At 53.3% G+C, this 19,362-nt stretch overlaps 4 protein-coding genes across 4 annotated transcripts; 3 read left to right on the top strand and 1 right to left on the bottom strand.

The window, feature by feature from the left end:
* Nucleotides 1-1,500: 1,500 nt before the first annotated feature.
* Nucleotides 1,501-1,928, bottom strand: VOLCADRAFT_96803 (uncharacterized protein; the record flags this gene model as incomplete). The annotated part of the gene is made up of 2 exons (XM_002955793.1): nt 1,501-1,777; nt 1,852-1,928. 2 exons carry the CDS (start codon nt 1,926-1,928, stop codon nt 1,501-1,503), a joined length of 354 nt encoding a protein of 117 aa, XP_002955839.1.
* Nucleotides 1,929-2,786: 858 nt separating this feature from the next.
* Nucleotides 2,787-3,962, top strand: VOLCADRAFT_96802 (uncharacterized protein; the record flags this gene model as incomplete). Its single annotated transcript, XM_002955857.1, has 4 exons — nt 2,787-2,873; nt 3,125-3,352; nt 3,470-3,736; nt 3,942-3,962. 4 exons carry the CDS (start codon nt 2,787-2,789, stop codon nt 3,960-3,962), a joined length of 603 nt encoding a protein of 200 aa, XP_002955903.1.
* A 223-nt stretch (nt 3,963-4,185) lies between these two features.
* VOLCADRAFT_96801 (uncharacterized protein) lies at nt 4,186-8,320 on the top strand (the record flags this gene model as incomplete). The annotated part of the gene is made up of 7 exons (XM_002955856.1): nt 4,186-4,439; nt 4,739-4,877; nt 5,512-5,580; nt 6,134-6,202; nt 6,634-6,714; nt 7,227-7,340; nt 8,240-8,320. The coding sequence occupies 7 exons, from the start codon at nt 4,186-4,188 to the stop codon at nt 8,318-8,320; spliced, it is 807 nt and encodes a 268-aa protein (XP_002955902.1).
* A 3,890-nt stretch (nt 8,321-12,210) lies between these two features.
* Nucleotides 12,211-15,842, top strand: VOLCADRAFT_43462 (uncharacterized protein; the record flags this gene model as incomplete). Its single annotated transcript, XM_002955855.1, has 7 exons — nt 12,211-12,285; nt 12,445-12,637; nt 13,660-13,752; nt 14,131-14,318; nt 14,618-14,685; nt 15,395-15,554; nt 15,702-15,842. Coding segments are annotated over 7 exons (918 nt in total), but the record flags the coding sequence as incomplete, so codon positions are not given.
* Between the last annotated feature and the right edge of the window lie 3,520 nt (nt 15,843-19,362).

Below are 19,362 nucleotides of genomic sequence, written 5' to 3'. Positions count from 1 at the left end.
CGAATTCGCGAGATGATATCCTGCGGCGCTGAAGCTTGATGATAGCTTGATTTTTAAATTTATTGAGAGGAGACAGAGAGAATTTTTGGGAGTTAAGTGGCAGGAAGAAAAAGTGAAAGTGAGAACTTCGGGGGTGCGGCTGTCATAAATAAGATGCATATGGCATCGCAGCACATGTTGCTTAGGGCAGCAGTAGTGCGATGATCTTTGTTGCTCCCTTATTTGACGTTTTAATCTTTTCGTTTAGCAGCGGTTAGCACTGCCAAGTTGCGCTTCTTTCTTTCAATGGTGGACAAGAATGAAATAAAATGGCGTGAGGTACCGTTGTATTCATAGACAGATGAGTATGACAGGTTAGATGCGTCGCCCGGGTGCTGGCACATACACGGTAAACTCCTATCCTGGGAGCAGTGGGCCATGGAACACGAAGACGAATTATTTGAGGAGGACTAGCTAATGGTGTGCGATGGAGCTTAACGCGCGGGCAGAAAGCACGCAACGTGCTGTTGAAAATAATGCTCCCGAATATAGTTATCCCAAAAATAATGCTCCCGAATAGTGTTGCCATGTTCCGCGAACTCTGTGACAAGATATTGTGCAGGATTGAGTGACTGTGATCAAGATTGTGTTGCTGCGGGATACGGCTCATAACGATTTATGCTAACTGTGAAAATGGTCAAAATGGTAATATTAACTCAAGGACAAATGTGTATATTCAAACATGCATGCAAAATAAAATGATGTTGTGTAGACAGGGTTCGTAGGCGGGAAACGTCCTCTGTCCCGCGTGCGTGCAATGGAGCCGTAGATGGATGGTTAGACCTTGCTTGTATCCTACCTCTTGGATCCATGTTACCGGACTTAGCGCTACAGCCGGGTTGCAGGACCTGCTTGTGTTGTCTCTCGACCACCTGAGATGGTGGTGGCCTCCCGTGGCCTCTCGTAAAATCTAAGACCTGTGACTTAGCATGGTTCCGGTGCACCGTAAAGTACGGTCTGATTCGTGCTTTGCTGGTTCCGTCTACGTTCGCACGTCTCGTTTTGAGTTTTTTAAGCTGGTTGACATACACGGTTGCTGCTCAAGGTTGTTGCAGTAACGTTTTGTACCCCAAACAAAAAATATGATCTGTAATCGCACAGGCCTTGGCAGTCCTTTTCAAGCCTTTCCCTCTTAATAGCACGTCGCAATTCAATTCTCTCTGATTGCTTCCAAAGCTCCAGAGGGGCACTTCCTGGCAGTCGTCAAAGGCAACGAGCGAGCCATCCGCCGCTTTATTCAGTTTTTCTGTCTTGCTCAGCGGCAATTAAATAAAACTTTCAGGTCAATCCCAGAACCATATCAACAGGAGAAACATGCTGCGCGATGAAGGGGATACCTGGAACGCTTGCGAGTTTGCGCCTACACGACCCGCCGTCCGGCGTCGATTTAATAATGCCAGTATGAGCAACACCGACGGCCGCGCGCTGCATGCGGCCGCCAGCGCGACTGCCGCCTCTATCTCAGCGTCTATGGGCTACACTGGCGGCGGTCCCCGGTCTGTCGGGCACGGCCCCGAAACCGCAGGAGACGGCGGCGGCGGCGGTGCTGCTGCCGCCGCGCGCTGGCCCGCCGCCGTCGCCCCAGCCTGGAACCCTACTGGTAATCAAGTTGGGTCCATTGGTGATCTGGGTCAGCATCGTACGACAAATCTCGCCGCCGGCGCCGCTGCCGCCGCCCGGGGCCACGCGGCACCACAGCCGGGGGAGCCACCGCCGCAGGCGGCGGCTGCAGCTGCAGCTGCAGCAGCGGCGGGGGCGGGGGCGGGGGCGGGGGCGGGGGAGCCGCCGCACGTCATTATGGCGGCCATCTACCAGGGCACGAGCTTGGGTATCGCGGTGTACGACGCGCTCATAAATGAAGTACGCTTCTTGGCGTAGCGCGTAACCATCTTGACAGCTTTTTTGCATTGCTGTACTTGACATTTCGGCTACTTGACATGCGGCGCATGCCAGCGGCGGGTTTCGGGAGACCTGTTTCATCCGGGATAAGAGCCGCAGGCGTAGGTGATAAATGCGAGAGAGCAAATTACTGGTGTGACTGACAGCGACTGGGGGTTAATACCCTAGGGGGCAAAACCCTAAAACACGTTCATCGCTACAGGGGATCGTAATAGACGTCGGGGGGCTCTTGATCCTGAAGTAAACTTTACTTTTTATTTCAGCTATTATTTAGCAGAGTTGGTCTACATCTGGTTCAAGGTGGGTCAAGGTGGGGGTGTAGGTTTGTGCACCGACAACCTTTTTTTGAGTCCGCCGCCGCCGCCTCCTTCTAAAATCATTTTTAACGAATAGGCCGCCGCCCGCAACTAATAGGATTTCATCACTTGCTCTTTACATGATGCCTCTACATGGTCGCAGCAGTACATGCAGCATGTCGTACAGTTTATTAATATCCTGATGCCGTACTGCACAACGGGGCACTAACGCGCCAACGCACTCTTAACAGTATTCTACACTGCGCCACACTGACCTTGGGGCGTCTTGCAAGCAACAAAACATCGCAGTGCACTGCACACGGCCCGCTGGCCCGCTGGCTCTACTCTTCGCGAGTCTGGAGCCCAATGTAACAACCGCACACACATACACACATACATACATACACACATCGCTAGGAGGCAATGAGGGCATCGAGGCGTCTGTCCGAGCTCCCATATTGCCCATATTGTACTGAAATTGCGTCGTACGTGTCGTACATGCTCCTATAGGTGAAGAATTCTCCAAATGAAACAACAAAAAATGCCCCATTGATGAAATGCCGTTGTTTGCTGCATCAATGCATGCAGATCAGCGTCCTTCAGTGCCAGGATGAAGTACGGGGCCCTCTCGCATTTCAGGTACGGCATGTACGGGCGCATTTTCCTCCGTAAATTCGCCAGCATTTCAGGAGAACGATACGAAACCACTGCCCACTGCCAGCTATCCTATGGCAACCTGTATGTCGAACTGTGCGCTCTGGCTTATTAGTCACCGCTGCGGTATCGACCGTTTGGGTTTTAGTCAATAGGTGAGGATGACGTCAAGTCAGCATGCCCCTTGCGTAAGTGCAGGGAGGGAATCCTTTGACAAACCACGTTGTTATTGGCAGATGCTGCAATTAGCAAAGCTTCAAGTGGAGCCTCAGCTGCTGCTGGTCAGCAACAGGGCAGACGAAGACATGCTGATGGTTGCCCGTGCCCCGCTGGATGGGTACGAGACTGAGTACGGCAGCGAGTACGGCGTTGGCGCGGATGGGTACAGCATTGGCGGCAGCTGGGCAGACAGGAGACGCTTTGATATGCGGATGGAGCGGAGCATGGCGTTCGCGTACGACAAGGTACGACATTTGCGCTGTCCTCGGCAGTGCTCATGCTCTCCCCTGTTACAATCAAATACACATGTACGACAATCAGCAGGTAAAGCTGCTTCACCCAAAAACATTTCTTGTGTATAGGCGTTACGTCGTCTAGAGCAGCTCTACGTGAGACAGACTGGCGCCGCTGTCGCCAGCGTGGGCCTTGCGACCCATGGGTCGGCTCAAACGACCCATGGGTCAGTCGGTGGCTTCGACAGCTTCGGCATACCCTCCCAGTGCCCCGGTACCACAGCCCCTGCCGCCGCTCCCGTTCCGCAATGCATGTTGCACGTGGCGGGCCTTATGGACCTGGGCCAGCGACACGCGGTGGGGGCACTGGGGGCGCTGGTGGGGTACCTTCTCCGGGTAGGTGTGTGGGCGGGTGGGTGGATGTGGCTGGTGGCTGGTGGCTGGACCGTGTGGGTGTGTTTTTGAAAAGGAAAACCCCCATCCCGAGGGGGAAAGGGAGGTGGGGAAAGGGGGGGAGAGAAGAGAGGGCGGGGAAGCGGCTAGAGATAGGGCGTGGGGATTGTCAGTTTACACGCCCCCTTCGGCCCCCTCGTCACCCAAGGGGGGTTGCCATTCCGTGTAACCCAGCGCTAGGGGCCTGGGGTTCCTGTGGCCGATCACGTTCGCGAAATAAAAGAGGTGTCCTGTCCTGTCTTGTGTGGGGCCAAGAAGATGCGGTGGAAAGACAAACCGGATTACCAGCTCTGTCTGTATGTGTATGATTGTGTCGGGAGATGTGTAGTGACTTTTCCTGGCCAGCATCATGCGACAGTCATGAGGCCAGAAGAATAAACAAACCTCCAATTATGGTACTGAGTACGGCATTGTCGTACCAGGAGGGCCTTGCGCCCGAAGCGTCTGTGGTTAGTGGCGGCGGTTATGCAACGAGCGGCGGCGGCGGCGGCGGCGGCGGCAGGGCCAGGCGTTTGGATCCAGAGGTGGATCCGGATCCAGATTTCGATATGGATCGAAGCCACGGCGGCCCCGCCTTATCTTCATGTCCCCGCGGCGGCGCGGAGGCGCTCGTGGTGGACCGGCTGAATCAGCTCGCCGTACAAGGGTACGGCGGACCGTTGCCAACCGTTGAGGACCGTTGGAAGGTTGTACAGACGCCCCTAGCCCGATAATCTCCCCAAACCCGCGCAAAGCCGTATATGTACATATATATAGTGTGTGTATGTATGTGAGAGTGTGTGTACGTATGTGTGTGTGTTTTAACAACGTGTTGATGACGTGAACGGGCGTGTAGTTTCATCCCCTCGGTCGGTTCCTGCCCTCACCCGCGGACCACATCCCACCCCTCTTTCCCGCCTTCCTTTCTCAATCCCCTCCCCTTCCTTCTCGCCCTGTGTCGTACAGGCTTCTCCAGGTGGATCTTCCCACATTGTACGGCTTACAGATCCTGGCTTCGGAGCGGCACCCCTCCGCCATGGGGCTGGGAAAACCGAAGGAGGGTTTCAGTTTATTCGGTTTGGCCAACCGCTGCGTCACACAAATGGTGAGACGTGAGAGCGGTCGCGATGAAGAGATTCATGGAAAGGGTTTTATGGGGGATGCTGCTTTAACCGGGAGTACGACAGGTGCGAGGCACTGCGAGCTGGGATCTGATCTCCAGCGCGCACTAATTCACCTATGGCATGTTTCCACTTTACATATACTCCCGCCTAACTACCCACCTAACTACCCACCTAACTACCCACATAACTACCCACATAACTACCCGCCTAATACCTAACAACTTACCTAACTACCCACCTAACTACCTAGCTACCTACCTAATTACCACATTCCTACCTACCTACCTACCTACCTACAGACTTACAGACCTACTCACCCACCTACCTGGCTTGGCTATTCACATGCATACACACATGCACGGGCACCCCCCTCCTCCCCGTCCTCCCCCTCCCCATCTTTACGGCTTGGCATTACTGCTTTTCTTCCGCGCTTATTTTATTCTTGGCGGCTAGGTAGATAGTTTTCCGGCAATTTCTTCACTACTTCATCCCGAGGTCGACGCACTTCAAGAACGCCTTTTGGTCAGTTCCACGTCTGGTACACTCTTGCCCTGGCAGCAGCTTCACTCGTTCACGTGGTTCGTCTTTCCTCCCCCTCCCCCCGCCTCTCCGCAGGGCAAGCGGCTGCTGCGCGTCTGGTTCCTCCGGCCGTTGGTCAACTTGGACATTATTCGTGATCGGCAGGTAGTTGGCGGTTACTGTTGGGGAGTTGGCGGTTAGGCTGTTGGTTGTGCCTCCGGCGGTTCAACTGTCGGTGTCATTCATGGCGCCGCGGCGCATCCTTTATAGCTCTTCATGATTTTGTTGGAAGAGTAATTTCAGAACTAAGGTTAGATGTTTTTACTATTAAACCTAACCTCTTATTGATTTTTCAATCCAGTGCAATCCCTGGTGCATGTGCGCCCGCACGTAATGCTTGAGGTGTCACGAAGGCGACGGCAGAGAACGCCCCATTTCGTTTAGCAACATCCCGAGTTACTTAAGAGATGTAAAACACGCACATACATACTTATATACGTAGACACGCATTGCCCGCCGTCCGACCTCATTTCGACCCCTCCACTCCCATCAAGCCCTTCGGCAGCTGCTTCCTTCCCACATCAATGTCACATAGCACTTCCTCGCCACCTTCCCTTAGTCTTTAGGTTGGTTTTTTTAGGGTTTTGATTTTTTTCCGACACCTACCTATCTGTCCGGCCGCCGGGTGTGCACGTGTTTTGGGTTGTTGCCTGATCAGGATACGGTGGAGCTGCTGCTCCGGAACGGTGGCGAGCTCATTCCTGCGCTGCGAGCCGAGCTGAGAAAGGTGGGTGAGAGTAGGAGTAGCTGGTGGAGATTGAGACGAACCTAATTAGGCATCATCTATGAAGTGTGCGCTGTTAGACGCTGTGTTGCCTGTTTGTATGTCCCTCTTTTTTGCACGCTGCTGTAAGCCCGCTAAAGGATGCTGTGCAGAGTATCCTGGGGGGCCATGATCACGGGATCTGCATCCACCGATCGGTTATTTTCTGTAAAAGTCGTGATATAACACTGTACAAAGCATGCAAAGCCTGTGCCCGTGGCGATGATGTCAATGATACATAACCGGATTCGATCTGTTCGGATATTCGATCCCTCTCCCCAATCGCCTTCCCCTCTCCTTCAACGCGTTCCCCGCCATCACCACAAACTTCCAACTTCCAACTGTTAACCGCCGCCGTCATAACCACCGCCAACCGCCTCAACGAACACTCGCAGCTTCCAGACGTGCAGTCGCTGCTACAGCGGCTGGCGCTAGCACAACAGCGACCAGATCTTAAAGTGCTACAGCAGTTTCAGGTGGGTGGGGTGGAATGGGGGGGAAAGGGGAGGAGAGGAGCAGGTGCAGGGGGACGGGAAGAGGGGACCACGTAACGTCATGGCAAGTCCCGGGGGCTGAAAATAGCCTCAGTGGTGGAGAAGGGGACTCAGGAAACAGTCCGAGTAAGCCTTTGTGCCGCTGGTGCTTGTACGGCGGGAAACACCAAGATCTGCCGTACTGCGTTGTGAGGGACCGACCGACCCGGGCAGGGCCCTGCCCCGCTTCTTGAGGAGGACGGATGTTTGAGAAGGGAGGGTACGACGAAGTACAGACGATTGTACGAAAAGTACGAAAAGAAAATACAAAGACGGATGCTCCAAGGTTATCCAATAATGGAAGGTTAATGCTTCGGGACACGACAAGGGTTTTTCATCTCCCCGGTCATTGCGTCTTTTTTTCTCTTCTTTCTCTCTCTCTCTCTCTCTCTCTCTCTCTCTCTCTTTTCCCCCCTTTCTCACTGGGTTCTCACCTCGCGCGGCCTCAACTGCAGTCGTGTCTTCGCCAGCTGCTTCGTTTACGAGCCGCCTTCGAGCAGCAGCTTGCGCCGCACCTGGCCCGGGTAGAGAGGGAGGTGGCGGCTGAGGGGGGGGCACTCGCGCAGCAGGTGCGCGGAGGGGAGAAATAATGCTAAGTAACAATAATAAAAATGATGTAATTCACAGATGATAATCTTTTAATATATCATACAACCCTAAGTTAATATACGATAATAACAGGTATGATAAATATTTAATATAATATGCTCTATAATAATGTTATAATTGTTACAATATGAAATTGATTATATTTACGCTCTAGCTTCACCAGGGTGTGTGTTGAGGGGGGTGACTTCTTGGGCACTGCAGGATATGATGTGTGGAACAGGGGGGCATATCTTCACCCGTGGCAGCTACCCGGCGAAACCCTGCCTTCCCCTGCCTTCCAGAGCACCCTCATCCAGTCACCCTAGTTAACTTCTCAGTGGATCACTCAGGTTCTGCACACATCACCAGCATTCAACGGAATCTGCCGGATCAACGGCGGCACAATTCCATTCCTGGTCGGCTCGAGAGCCAACTTCACATCAGGTCACTACCATCCTTCGACAAGTGGCACTCTAAGACACTCTAAGATTTTCGGATCTGCCAGGTCTCGATCCCGGGATCTCCCGAATGATAGTGTCCGTGCCTTACCAGTAGTGCCTAACCTGTAATGGACCTGAAGATGTACATTAGCGGCGGCGGCGGACGAAATGTGGCGGCGGACGAAATGAAAGCGTGGGGCATTGTGAGGGGTGATGGGGAGTGATGCGGGGTGACCACACCACACCATACAAGCAGCACATAGATACTTACACCCCAACCCACCCTACCCCACCTCGTCGCCCGTTTGCCGACCCTCTCAAACCGACGGAATCCAGCCATACGCTTCTTTTACGTTCACACAAAACACGTTCCCAGTGGCACGCCTTCCCCCCCATATGCACACACACCGGCCTCCCACCGTCACCTCTGTTGTATCCAGTTCACCGCATCTTCCATTCTACAACTCTTTAGGGTAGCGGCTGATATTATTAAGCTTTTTTGCACTTCAAGCCCACCATAAAGCCTATGCCAAGAAGATTCAATTTTCTTTGTTTCCTTATTTATAACCTTTTTTATAATATTCCCTGAAAATTCTGTAATTGCGGAGTTAACTGCTGAGTGGTGTTAGTCAAATTATCCTGTGTTTTAGCAAAAGAAACTAACAAACTTCTTTTTTAAATACAGTACTTAGCACAACGTAACCAATTTTACATAAAATAAATTAACAAAGCTGGTCTTTTAGAATTTGTGCCACCAATAACCTCAGAATATGCTTCTATACATCCTGAGTTTTTGTGGAAATTCGAGCATAACCAATTTCCACGTTTAGTCTAATTTTCATGTTAGCCTAATTTAAGTTTTTACTAACCCTAAGATGGTAGCATATTAGAGTCGACCCATTTTACGTGGATAGTTTAAGGCCAAGCTGAATAGCGTCGGAAGTCCTGGCAGCTGGTTAAGGGTTTTTCCCCCGTTGTGAGCGTGATAATGACGCAGTTCCACACACCCGTGAGCTCGGCCCGGCGGCACGCGGGCGCGGCTGCACCGACCCACGGGTCGGTACTACGGGCCGCGGGTGCCGTACCCGGGCCGCACTGGGACGCAGTGGCCATTAGCGGCAAGGTGCTGAGTCACGTAGGGCCGGAGCTGCAGGTTGGTTGCAACGGTTATTCAATTCAGGAAAACCTTCTGAACTGCCGATGTCGAAAGGAAAAAGGAAGGGATAACGAAGGCGAGAGGGCTGATGTTCCGCCAGTAGTAGCTGGCCCCGCTGAAAAGGCCTCTCGAGATTCTGAGGTGGAGCGCTTAGCGCGCATTTGTAGTCCATACATGTGCCGTACTTTGTGCCAGGTACTACATCCCCAATGCACGGGCAGCAGTACGGCAGGCAAGTAGAGCTCGCCATTTTTGATTTCCCTCCTTATTATCAATCACTCCTGCAGACGGTCCTGGATACCTTGATGAGTTTGTTGGATACAAATCAGGTGAGAGGCGGTTGGCGTGTAGCGTGCGTTCGGCTAAACACGGGTAACGTTACGGTTCTAGAGTTTAAAACCCTAATTAGGTTTTATTATAACCCGCACTTCCCCCTCCCCGCAGCTCTCCTTGTGCATTCCTAGCTGCGCGCACCTCCTAGCTGCGCAAAGGGGCTTTGGACGCCGTTCCTGTTGGACCGTTTTTGCCCATCCGGTTAAAAAAGCAAAATGTTTTTATAACTCTTTGGTAAGATTTGCTTCCCCCGACACCTAAGGCGCAAGATGGCATGGTGGTGGCGGAGGGTGTGTGTCCCGAGCTGGACCAGCTGAAGGCGACCTACAGCGCCCTGCCGGAGCGCCTATCCCAGGTATTGTACGGATGATTGTACTACGGCACGGTTTTACGTGTCATCAACGGTCCCAGTCGCCTAGGATACATCACTTTTCGGACTCTGCCCAATTGCTCAAGCGGTCATTATTCACATGCATATGGTGTTGTACGATTGGGACGCCCAATGTCCCGAAAGCCGAAATCTGGCTAATGCAGCCGCCGACGGGAATACAACAAGAATGTGTGCTGTGTGGGATGCAGATGTAATAAGTGGTCCTCCTAGCGGCAGTCAGTGCGATGGAGAGGGGGCGACAGTTCCCGCAAGCGACAGCACACCGGGACAGGAAATCGCACATCACACCGGGACGAAATCACGGACCGGCCGTCCAGAACGCGGGAAAATTGTTGACTTTTGGGTGCGGCTATGATCTTTTTTACCGCATGAGGCAGCGAACCCACATGGATCCGCTAGCGCTCACAGACTGTTAAACACAGCAAAGCGCCGGAAACCCCAGCCGGGTCGTATTATATTACTGCTGTCGCCAGGCTCTGGTGTACGATGGAGTGTCGATCGGTCACTTTCCACGAGCACTTACGAAGGTGGTCGGTAACTTCAAACCTCTCGGGTGGATGAATTTTCAGGCACAGTTTGGTGGGATGGCTGTCTCTCCTCTGTTTTTGGCCGCACTATTACTTCTTCACATCGAGGCAACACCAGTACGCCGGCCAGTATTTGTAGGCATGTTTGTTTGTCACTCGTAGGGGGGCCATACATCGGCAAAGTCCCCCGGCTAGCACCAGCAGTGCTAGCCCGGTCTTATTAGTCGTAGAGCTGAGCTTGTTGAGGTGTTTGTGGTGTTTGTGCGTGTGCAGTACGGACCACTTGTTCTTCCTTTCCAGGCTAGGTGGGTCTGACATTACAGCGACAAGCGATGTACCCTTTGGCCGCGGTCTCTTTGCCTTACGATATAGAAATAGAAACTTGGTAGACCGCTGCAGTAATAACAATAACAACAACAATATAATCATGTATGCTTACAGATACGCTTACAGACGCACAAACAACACCGCTTTCACAAACCTCACTTTCTCCCACCCAACACATCGTCCATCTCCGTCAACATCATCTCAGGTAGTGGCTTCGGAGCTGAAACGGGTACCCAGATGCCTGGCACGACAGAACATGCGACATTTATGGTCCATACTATATCTCCCGCAGGTACGGCATGTACGGCATACATGGTACGGCAGGTCACGCCATCACGTGAACATCCGCAGCTCGCTGTGTTGTGGGTGCGATATTTAGGACGGCTCGAGAAGACTTTAGCCTACAGCTGTAGCACGACTTTAAAATATGTTAAGGGTAAATTATTGAGTACGGCAGCCGTACGGCATTGTCTACGTGGACAACCTGAACATTAAGACCCGCGCCAGCACACGTCTCACGGAGGTGCCAGAAGCAAACGAGATGTGTTCCGGCCCTCAGACATACATCCATGTTAGATAGCAAAACTGGCGAATTATGAAAATATCTCCAAGATATTATTCTGCTCTCCTAGGGTAGACTTAAACCCCCCCGGCCTAAAAACCCCTAGAAACCCTATAATTCCACCGAGGGACCTCCACCCGCCATCCACCATCCGCATAACAACTACACGAGCTCGCCGATCATAACACGGGCAAGCGCTGGATCTGATCTACCTTGTTCAACACCTTCATGTTCATCGACATGCTTTTGTGCTATCGGGGGTCTGTGGTCAAGATTTGTTTTACACTCTCTTTTTGGACGATCGATGCGCATTCTCCAGCAGCTTTAGATGCATTATGTTATATCTAAAATAATCTCTGTTCGCAATCAAGTGAGCTATTTGTAAACTTGTTCCATGTTCAATCATCATTGATATGGTCATCGCTCGCAACTCCTAGGCGTGAATGAACGGTTGGTTTGCGTCGTGGTAGACCAGATGCTTGTAAGTGTCGTACATGCTGTACGTGCTGCTGTACATGTCATGCAGGTTGGCTTCGTGATGCGGGTGCAGGGACAGCAACTGACGGGTACGACACACGCAGAGACACACATATATACATGCATACATACACACACACACACGCGCGGGTGCAGTGCATCCACACGCAGTGTTGCAGCTGGGATGAACCCATATGTTGCACAACCCACACGTGTTGTGGAAACATTGTCAGGGGATATGACGCGATGCCGACGGGAAAAGGGACCGTGTTAAAAAAGAAAGTACAGCGGTGGTTATGGTGGTTATGGTGGTTGCGCTCATTAGTTGTGGTGCGGGGTGGGCGGGTTTACAAATCGAGTTAAGGGCTCCTAAAAACCGCAAAAACCCCTAAAACCGCATACCTCGCGCTTGTCGTTTCGCCTCTTAGCGAAAACAAACGGAAATATGCAACTCCCCCGGAAATATGCACCGGAAATATGCAAAACCCACAGCGGACGTGTTGGACGAGCTACCAGATTACGAGCTGGCATTTGAGGGGGCGGTGGGACCTGACGAAGAGTGGACCAGTACGAAAGACCTGGGCGGCAGTGACCCATCAGGATCTGGATCTGGATCTGCAAACCATAACTGGGCCGCGTATTACCGTACGCGAGCGACGCGGGAATTGAACGCGCGCTTCGGCGACTTGCAGTACAGAATCCAGGATCTGGAGGTAAGGTTCATGTCGTACACCGTAAAGTACGGCAGATAAGGCCAACAAGGTCCCGATGGTGGATTGCCAGGCCCAGGGTGGTTAGGTTTATAACTTCATGGTGACGGTTGTGGGCCAAGATTTCGTTGCAACTGCCAACTAATCAGCACCTGTATGTAGGCAACGCTCGTGGCGGAGATGGTGGGTCGGCTGTTGCGGCAGTACGGCCCACGGCTACAGCGCGCGGCCACGGCAGCGGCGGAACTGGACTGTCTGGTGTCTCTGGCGGCACTAGCCGCCGACGGCGGGCCTGGCGGCTCGCCGTACTGCCGGCCGCAACTGACAACCGATAACGTACTCAGCATCGTTAACGGTATTTTAGGATATTTCAAATGCGGTTTGGGGAATGATTGAACGAGCGCTATTGCGCACCCCTTTAATGTTTGCATGGTCCAGTTTACCGCGTACATGCCAATATGCATGTATATTAAACTCTCGTTGGCCAACTTCTTTTGAACCGTCCAGGTCCTGTTAAAGTCCCCCCCAGCTGGAACCTGCTTCGTATTATGAAATACAAATTCAATCAAAAAGCTAATCAAATGCAAAAAGACAAATCCAAAAAAACGGTAATTCCTGCTAATTCAAATTGGAAACACAAATTGCACACGCACACACACACACACGCACACACACACGCGCACACACACGCACACACACACGCACACACACACGCGCACACACGCACACACACGCGCGCACACACACACGCACACACACACACGCACACGCACACGCACACGCACACACACACGCATACACACACGCATACACACACGCATACACACACGCATACACACACGCATACACACGCGCGCTCTATATTATGAAGCTACGTTCAAAGAACTCAAAACGCACGGGGGGACTGATAGCCTTGCTGAGAAACGGCGAAGGAGCTGTTTCGAACAGGATATTATCAGGGGGTGTTGTTCTTTATCATATCTCTTCTTCGCGAGCCGCGGGAACATTTAGCTTTCAGTTGAGGCCCGCGAGGCCGTTTCCTCAAGACGCAACCCGCAGCAGCAGCTGCTGTAACGCACACCGCAAAGAAATAAGTCTAAGATGTTTGAACGAACAGCCCTCCCCTCCTCTCCCCCCTCCTCTCCTCTCATCCAACTCACCATCGAAAAAACACCAACATGCCCCGCAACGCGACCCCTAACTAGACGCGTGTTATAACGCGCTCTCCGACATGCCGACATGCCCCCCCCGCACCACGCACGCTCGCCAACCCAGCCGCCCGCCGTCCAGCCGCCTGCCGTCCACACACCCACCAACACGTTCCGCCAATATGGCCACACAACCACCTCGCGCCCCCACTTGCCCACACGCCCCCAGGTCGTCACCCCCTCGCCGAGACGGTGGTGGACACCTACATCCCCTTCACCACCACCATGCATCAGGACAGCGGCAGGCTGCAGGTGGTGACAGGTGCGGATCCTATCCATTGTTCCGTTGGTTGGTTGGTTGGGGTGTTCGTTATTTGTTGGGAAGTTAATTTGGCAGTTGGACGGTTGGTGGTTGGTTACCCTGCACCAGGACCATACCCCCCAACACTCCTATTCTCCCCCCTCCACGATTGTAAATGCTCCCCATGGTGAAAGGGGTTTCGGTGTGTACGTTACATAAGCCGATTATCATCATCATCTTAAGACCACCATCACCCGGGGGTCACCCGGCCGCCCCGGCGTTCCCCTTCCCACCGCTTTGGGCCCGCTCGGGTTTTAGGGTTTTAGGGTTTTATGGGGTTTTAGGGTTTTTCCCCGACCCTGACCCGCCCGTCCTCCCCACCCGCCCTTATTCCGTCAGGTCCCAACGCCTCCGGTAAGAGCTGCTACGCCCGAGCCGTAGCCCTCATCGCCTTCCTGGCGCACCTGGGGTCGTATGTCCCCGCGGAAAGAGCCACCATCGGCCTGGCGGACCGGATAGCGGCAAGGTCCGCCGCCGCCGCCGCCGCCGCTGCACTGCCGCGGGCAATAGCGCTGCCGCCAGGCGACGTGGCGGCGGGGGTTGGAGGAGGAGGAGGAGGAGGGGGGATGATGCGGCCAAGCACTTTTATGGCGGATTTGGCACAGGTATGGAGGGAGGGGGGCATTGTGTGCGTGTATGTGTATGTATGTATGTATGTATGTACCGGTGTGTGTGTATGTGTCGGTGGTGGGGGAGGTGTTGAAGGGGGTTGAAAAGTATAGCGTACGGCATTCATCGAATGGAGGAATTGCAGATGATGTGAACAAAACGAGTGATGTAAGAGCACGTGATAATTAAGAGTACGGAACTTGCCGTACATACACAGGTGTCATCTATGCTGCGTCAAGCGACGTGCCGTACTCTGCTCATCTTGGACGAGTTCGGCAAGGTACGGTTCGGGGGTTACGGGGTTCTGTCTTTCCGATTGGCGGTTAGCGTTTAGCGGCTCGTGGTTGTGGTGTGCTGCTGATCGTACATTTTGAGTTTCTTGAACTGCCCCGGGAGTACGATAGTACGATACCTGTCTGTTTCGGACGCAGCCCCCACTTCGGCTGGCTCCCTCATCAGGGTTCCATGTATGGGCCCCCTCGTTGCACTTCAGAAGCTGGAGGTGACGCCACTCCAGAAGGTAGTCTTAACACGCCAAACTACCTACCTACTAACCTATTTTCAACAATGTTTTTGTTAGAATCTGTTGTCTCAGACTATATAGCTGCTATACCAATACCGAAGGGAAACGTGTTACGGCCAACGTTTTCAGTCTTACCTAAAAACATTTTTGATATGTTCGTTAACTGGAAACGATTCTTAATTTTTTTGCGTCTTATTTACCTACCTGTCTGTCTACTTACCTACCTACCTACCTGTCAGTCTATTTGTCTGTCCCTGTCTGTCTGTCTGTCCGTCCTCCTACCGTCCTCCTGTTCGGGTTCCTCTGTCAGGGTACTCTCACCTCGGACGGAGTGGGCCTTACTGCTGCCGTACTGAACCATTTCGCAACGACACCAACACCAACACCAACACCAACACAAGCCGCCGCTGCGCCCGCGCCAGCCGAGGTGCCCTCCGCGTCTGGGTTATCATCGTGGTGCACCGGCAGCAGCAACAACGACCCACGGGTCAGCACCGCTGCAGCCGCTGCCGACAGCCTCGCCAATGCGTCCTTGCCTCCGCGGCTAATCCTGTGCACTCACTTTCACGAGCTGTTCAGGCCGGGGGTTCTGTCCGCCGGCGGCCCGTATCTAGCATTCTATCAGATGGAGGTGCTGAGCAGCAGCGGCGGCGGCGGAAGCGGAGGCGGCGGCGGCGGCGGCATGGCAACCTGTGGCTCCGCAGCTTACACCCAAGGACCCTTAGGTCAGCAGCGCAACGCCGCGGCTGGTGCGGCTGGTGCGGCTGGCAGCTCCGAGCAAGCGACGGCGGCGGACATGGAGGCCGAGCAGCACGTGTTTTTGTACCGGCTGGTTTCGGGGCGGTGTTCCTCCAGCTTTGGAGTGTACTGCGCCCGTCTGGCCGGGCTGGACGAGGCGGTGTGCCGGAGGGCGAGGGTACGAGGGAACGAAACACACAGAAATACAAAAGAGAAACAGACACGCGGAAAGAGTTATGGTGAACCTCGCCACCGTGTTGAATGGGCAACGGCGTCTTGGTTGGTTGGTTGGTTGGTTGTATTACCATGCACCTGACTAACATGCAATTTGCACATATGCTGAATGATGTCCGTCATCATGTCTGTCATACAGTACATAACTTTAGTCCAATCCATGATATGATACATCGTCATACTTTGCCGTACGTGATGACCGTACCTCAGGAGATCATTACCGCACAGCAATCCGGACTGGCCGCGGGTCGTTCGGCCCGGGTGCTCGCCTCTCCGCTGGTGCAACACGACCTTGGGAGGCTGCGGCAGCTGCAGGTACGTCATCACGTGTGTCCGGCATCATGCAGTGCAGTGCAGTGCAGTGCCCACTTGGGGCGGGATTGCCTTAGGGGGGTGGGGGGTGGGGGTTTGGGGAAAGGTGGGGGGTTTGGGGAAGTGGGCTTTTGTTTCTTCAGGTGGGTGGGGGGTTGTCTTAAATGCGACCAAAATTCCCGAGCTTTTATTCTCTTCCTTGTTGGCGTCTTCTAAATTCTGTACCTACCTAGCCGCTCCATGCGTTGTATCTGGATCTTGGATCTTATTAGTGGCTGTTGATGGATCTTGTGGGGATTTTGGTAAGAATCACCCTTGACCCAAACCAATCCTTGCAAGTCCTGTCGTGAAACGTGTCTTCTGAACATCCTGGAGGGCATTTCTTCCCTTGCATGAGTGTACGAAAGCACGCGGAGCCAACCTTTACTTTGCTTGGTGCGTATATACGGCAGGCAAGTGCTGATCTGGCGGAACCTGACCGGGATGCGGCGCTGCGGCGGCTGCTACAGTGTGAGGCGGAGGAGGCCGAGGCCGCGGCAGTAGCAGCAGCTGGCGGTTAGGGCGGATAGTAGATGGCGATATGGAGGTGGCAGTAGAAGTAGCAGTAGAAGTAGCAGTGGCAGTAGTTGCAAAGGCGGGGGCTTGGATGCATTCACGTGTCCAAAAATCGGGGACCCCACATGTTGTATACGTTGAGTATGTGCACCTGTACAGCTGTACATGTACGATGTGGAGAGGGAACAACACAGCCGTCATCGACATGCTGGAAAACCTGCAGCTGTGGGAAGCACGACACGAAGTGACAGGGATGTGTGTTTTGGTAATGTCTGTTAATTTGCTTACATATATATGTATGTCGCACGTGTTCAAGCAGAAAGCGGACCCAATAGCCATGTAAGCATGCTGGGCGATATAGTGGTCACATCAATCCGCATGTCAAAGGAGTATATGAGGACTTCGACACATGGTGATGACCCATGCTGAGCAGATTGTAATTGTTACAGAGTGTTGGATCCCGATCGGGTCGAGTGCAGCACTCGAAGAAACACCTCCTGGAGAGCGCACATTGTAGTAGCTGCCGTACACAGTACGGCACACATGACGTGTACAAATACGCGCTAAGCGCGCTTCACCAGCATCTCGGGAGGCCTTTTCAGCAGGGCCAGCTACTACACGCACTGTGGGGAGTGGGCCAGACCGCATTCCCTTGGGCCCAATTGGGAGTGGGCCTTATTATTCAATCAGAACTCTGCTGGGGGCCGCAGTGACTGTGTACAGTTCTTGTGTCCGAGTAAACTGCATATTTCCAAGCACAAAGCCTTACTAATGGACATCGCCGACCTACTGTACGAATGCGCCCAACAGAACATAACCGTTCAGTTCCTGAAAGTGAAATCGCACACAGGCCTTGATGGTAATGACAAAGCTGACAAAGGAGCAACATCTGTCGCACGAGGTGAGAACCCAGCAACATTTACTGAAAAGGCCGACAATGCCCCGTTCGATAAAGTGTTCTGGCTGAAACAACGCGACACTGGTCTTTACGTTAGTGACCTGAACAAAGGCCTTTATAAGCGTCTCCAGCAAGGTACCTTCGCAGGCTATACCAACGACACAATACTAACTGAAAAATGGCGTAACACCGCCTCGAAGTTAGACCCCAAATCTAGCAATTCCTTCCTTAGCAACGCAAAGATGCCACACTGGCTCAAACTGCAAGTACTGAAAGCTCGATACGGGCTGCTATTCAATGCTAAACTAAAGAAACTTTACGGACGAGGCGGAGACGGCAACTGCCCTATCTGCCGCAGCTGCGGCCCGACCGGCCCCACACACGACTCAGGAGCCCACATACTCGGCGGGTGCCCCCACCCAACCATGAAGGGCATGTACATCAACCGGCATAACCAAGCGACGCGCACTATTGCCGACTGCGTCAACGGGGGCCACCACGGTGGTGGCTTCATGATTATGGACGCCGGTAAAGAAGAGGATCTCCCGCCGTACTGCAGTGGGACGCGCGTCCCCAAATGGATGCTGCCACACTTAGCGGACGAGGAAATCCGTCGCCTCCGCCCAGACATCATGTTCATCCCCGACCTCCCCGCGCACAGAACCAAGCGCAAACGGTACCAGGGGCCGGAGTGCAAATCCAAGCACGATGTATACATTGTTGAAGTGGGCTACACCAGTGACCTGCAGCACTCCGACAAACTCGAACAGAAAACCGCACAGCATACACGGCTAACAGAGGAACTCACGAAAGCAGGCTGGACGGTGCACTACACCGAGGCGCAAATTGTCACCCTGGGAAGTACTGGGACACTAACCAACACACTAAAACCGCTACTGTGCAGACTCGGCTCGTCCGCTGAGCAGGCCCAGAAGACCTGCCTGCACCTCCACCGGCAAACAATCGAAGCAGCGGGCACGATTATCCGGGCGCGGCGAGTACTGGAGGGTACAGTCAAGTAACCGGTACAACCCGAACGGTTTCCCACGGTGGTGCGGGCATACAGGAGCGGCTACGCCGCCCCTCAGTTCCCCACCCCCTTAACACACGCCAGGCCCCGGCCGGCGTACTATTATTATTATTATTACAGTTCTTGTGATGCACTATGTCCTGAAGGTGGTAGGTGGAGGCATGTAGCGCATGCGCATAACAAATAGAATAGTTGCATCATGATGTACATCGTGGACTCAGGACACAGTGCATCACAAGGGGTATGTACATGGATATGTCTGTTTCACAAAGCCGAGCTAGGAGGTAGGGGCAGGCAGGAAACTGCTGTGGCATGGCTTAATCAGGTAATGCAGCGGGTTCCAGTGGGATTCAGAAGAATCGTCGGAGGAATAGGGGGCCCCATGGGGGGTATGATGCGAGAGCATGTAGGTGGGAACTCCGGGGAAGTCTGGAAACAGGAGAGCCCCTTTCTGATAAGAGCGACATCACCCAGCGAACCAGCTCAGATGAGACTGTTGTTCAGCAGGAAAACTGTTCTGTGCTCCTGTCTCCCTTAACCGTCTTCTCGTGGCTCAGATTCTGACGTACTTGCTAACCATGCTTGGAATGGTGGAGACGGGAAGCGGGGAGACCGGCTGCCATGGCCCTTACACTGCAGAATAGTTAACTGCAAGCTGAAGCTCTACTGAGT

This window comes from Volvox carteri, assembly GCF_000143455.1.
Source record: "Volvox carteri f. nagariensis unplaced genomic scaffold VOLCAscaffold_55, whole genome shotgun sequence".
Lineage (NCBI taxonomy): Eukaryota > Viridiplantae > Chlorophyta > Chlorophyceae > Chlamydomonadales > Volvocaceae > Volvox > Volvox carteri.
The sequence above is the reverse complement of the archived record's forward strand: the minus strand, read 5'-3'. Positions and strand labels throughout refer to the sequence as shown.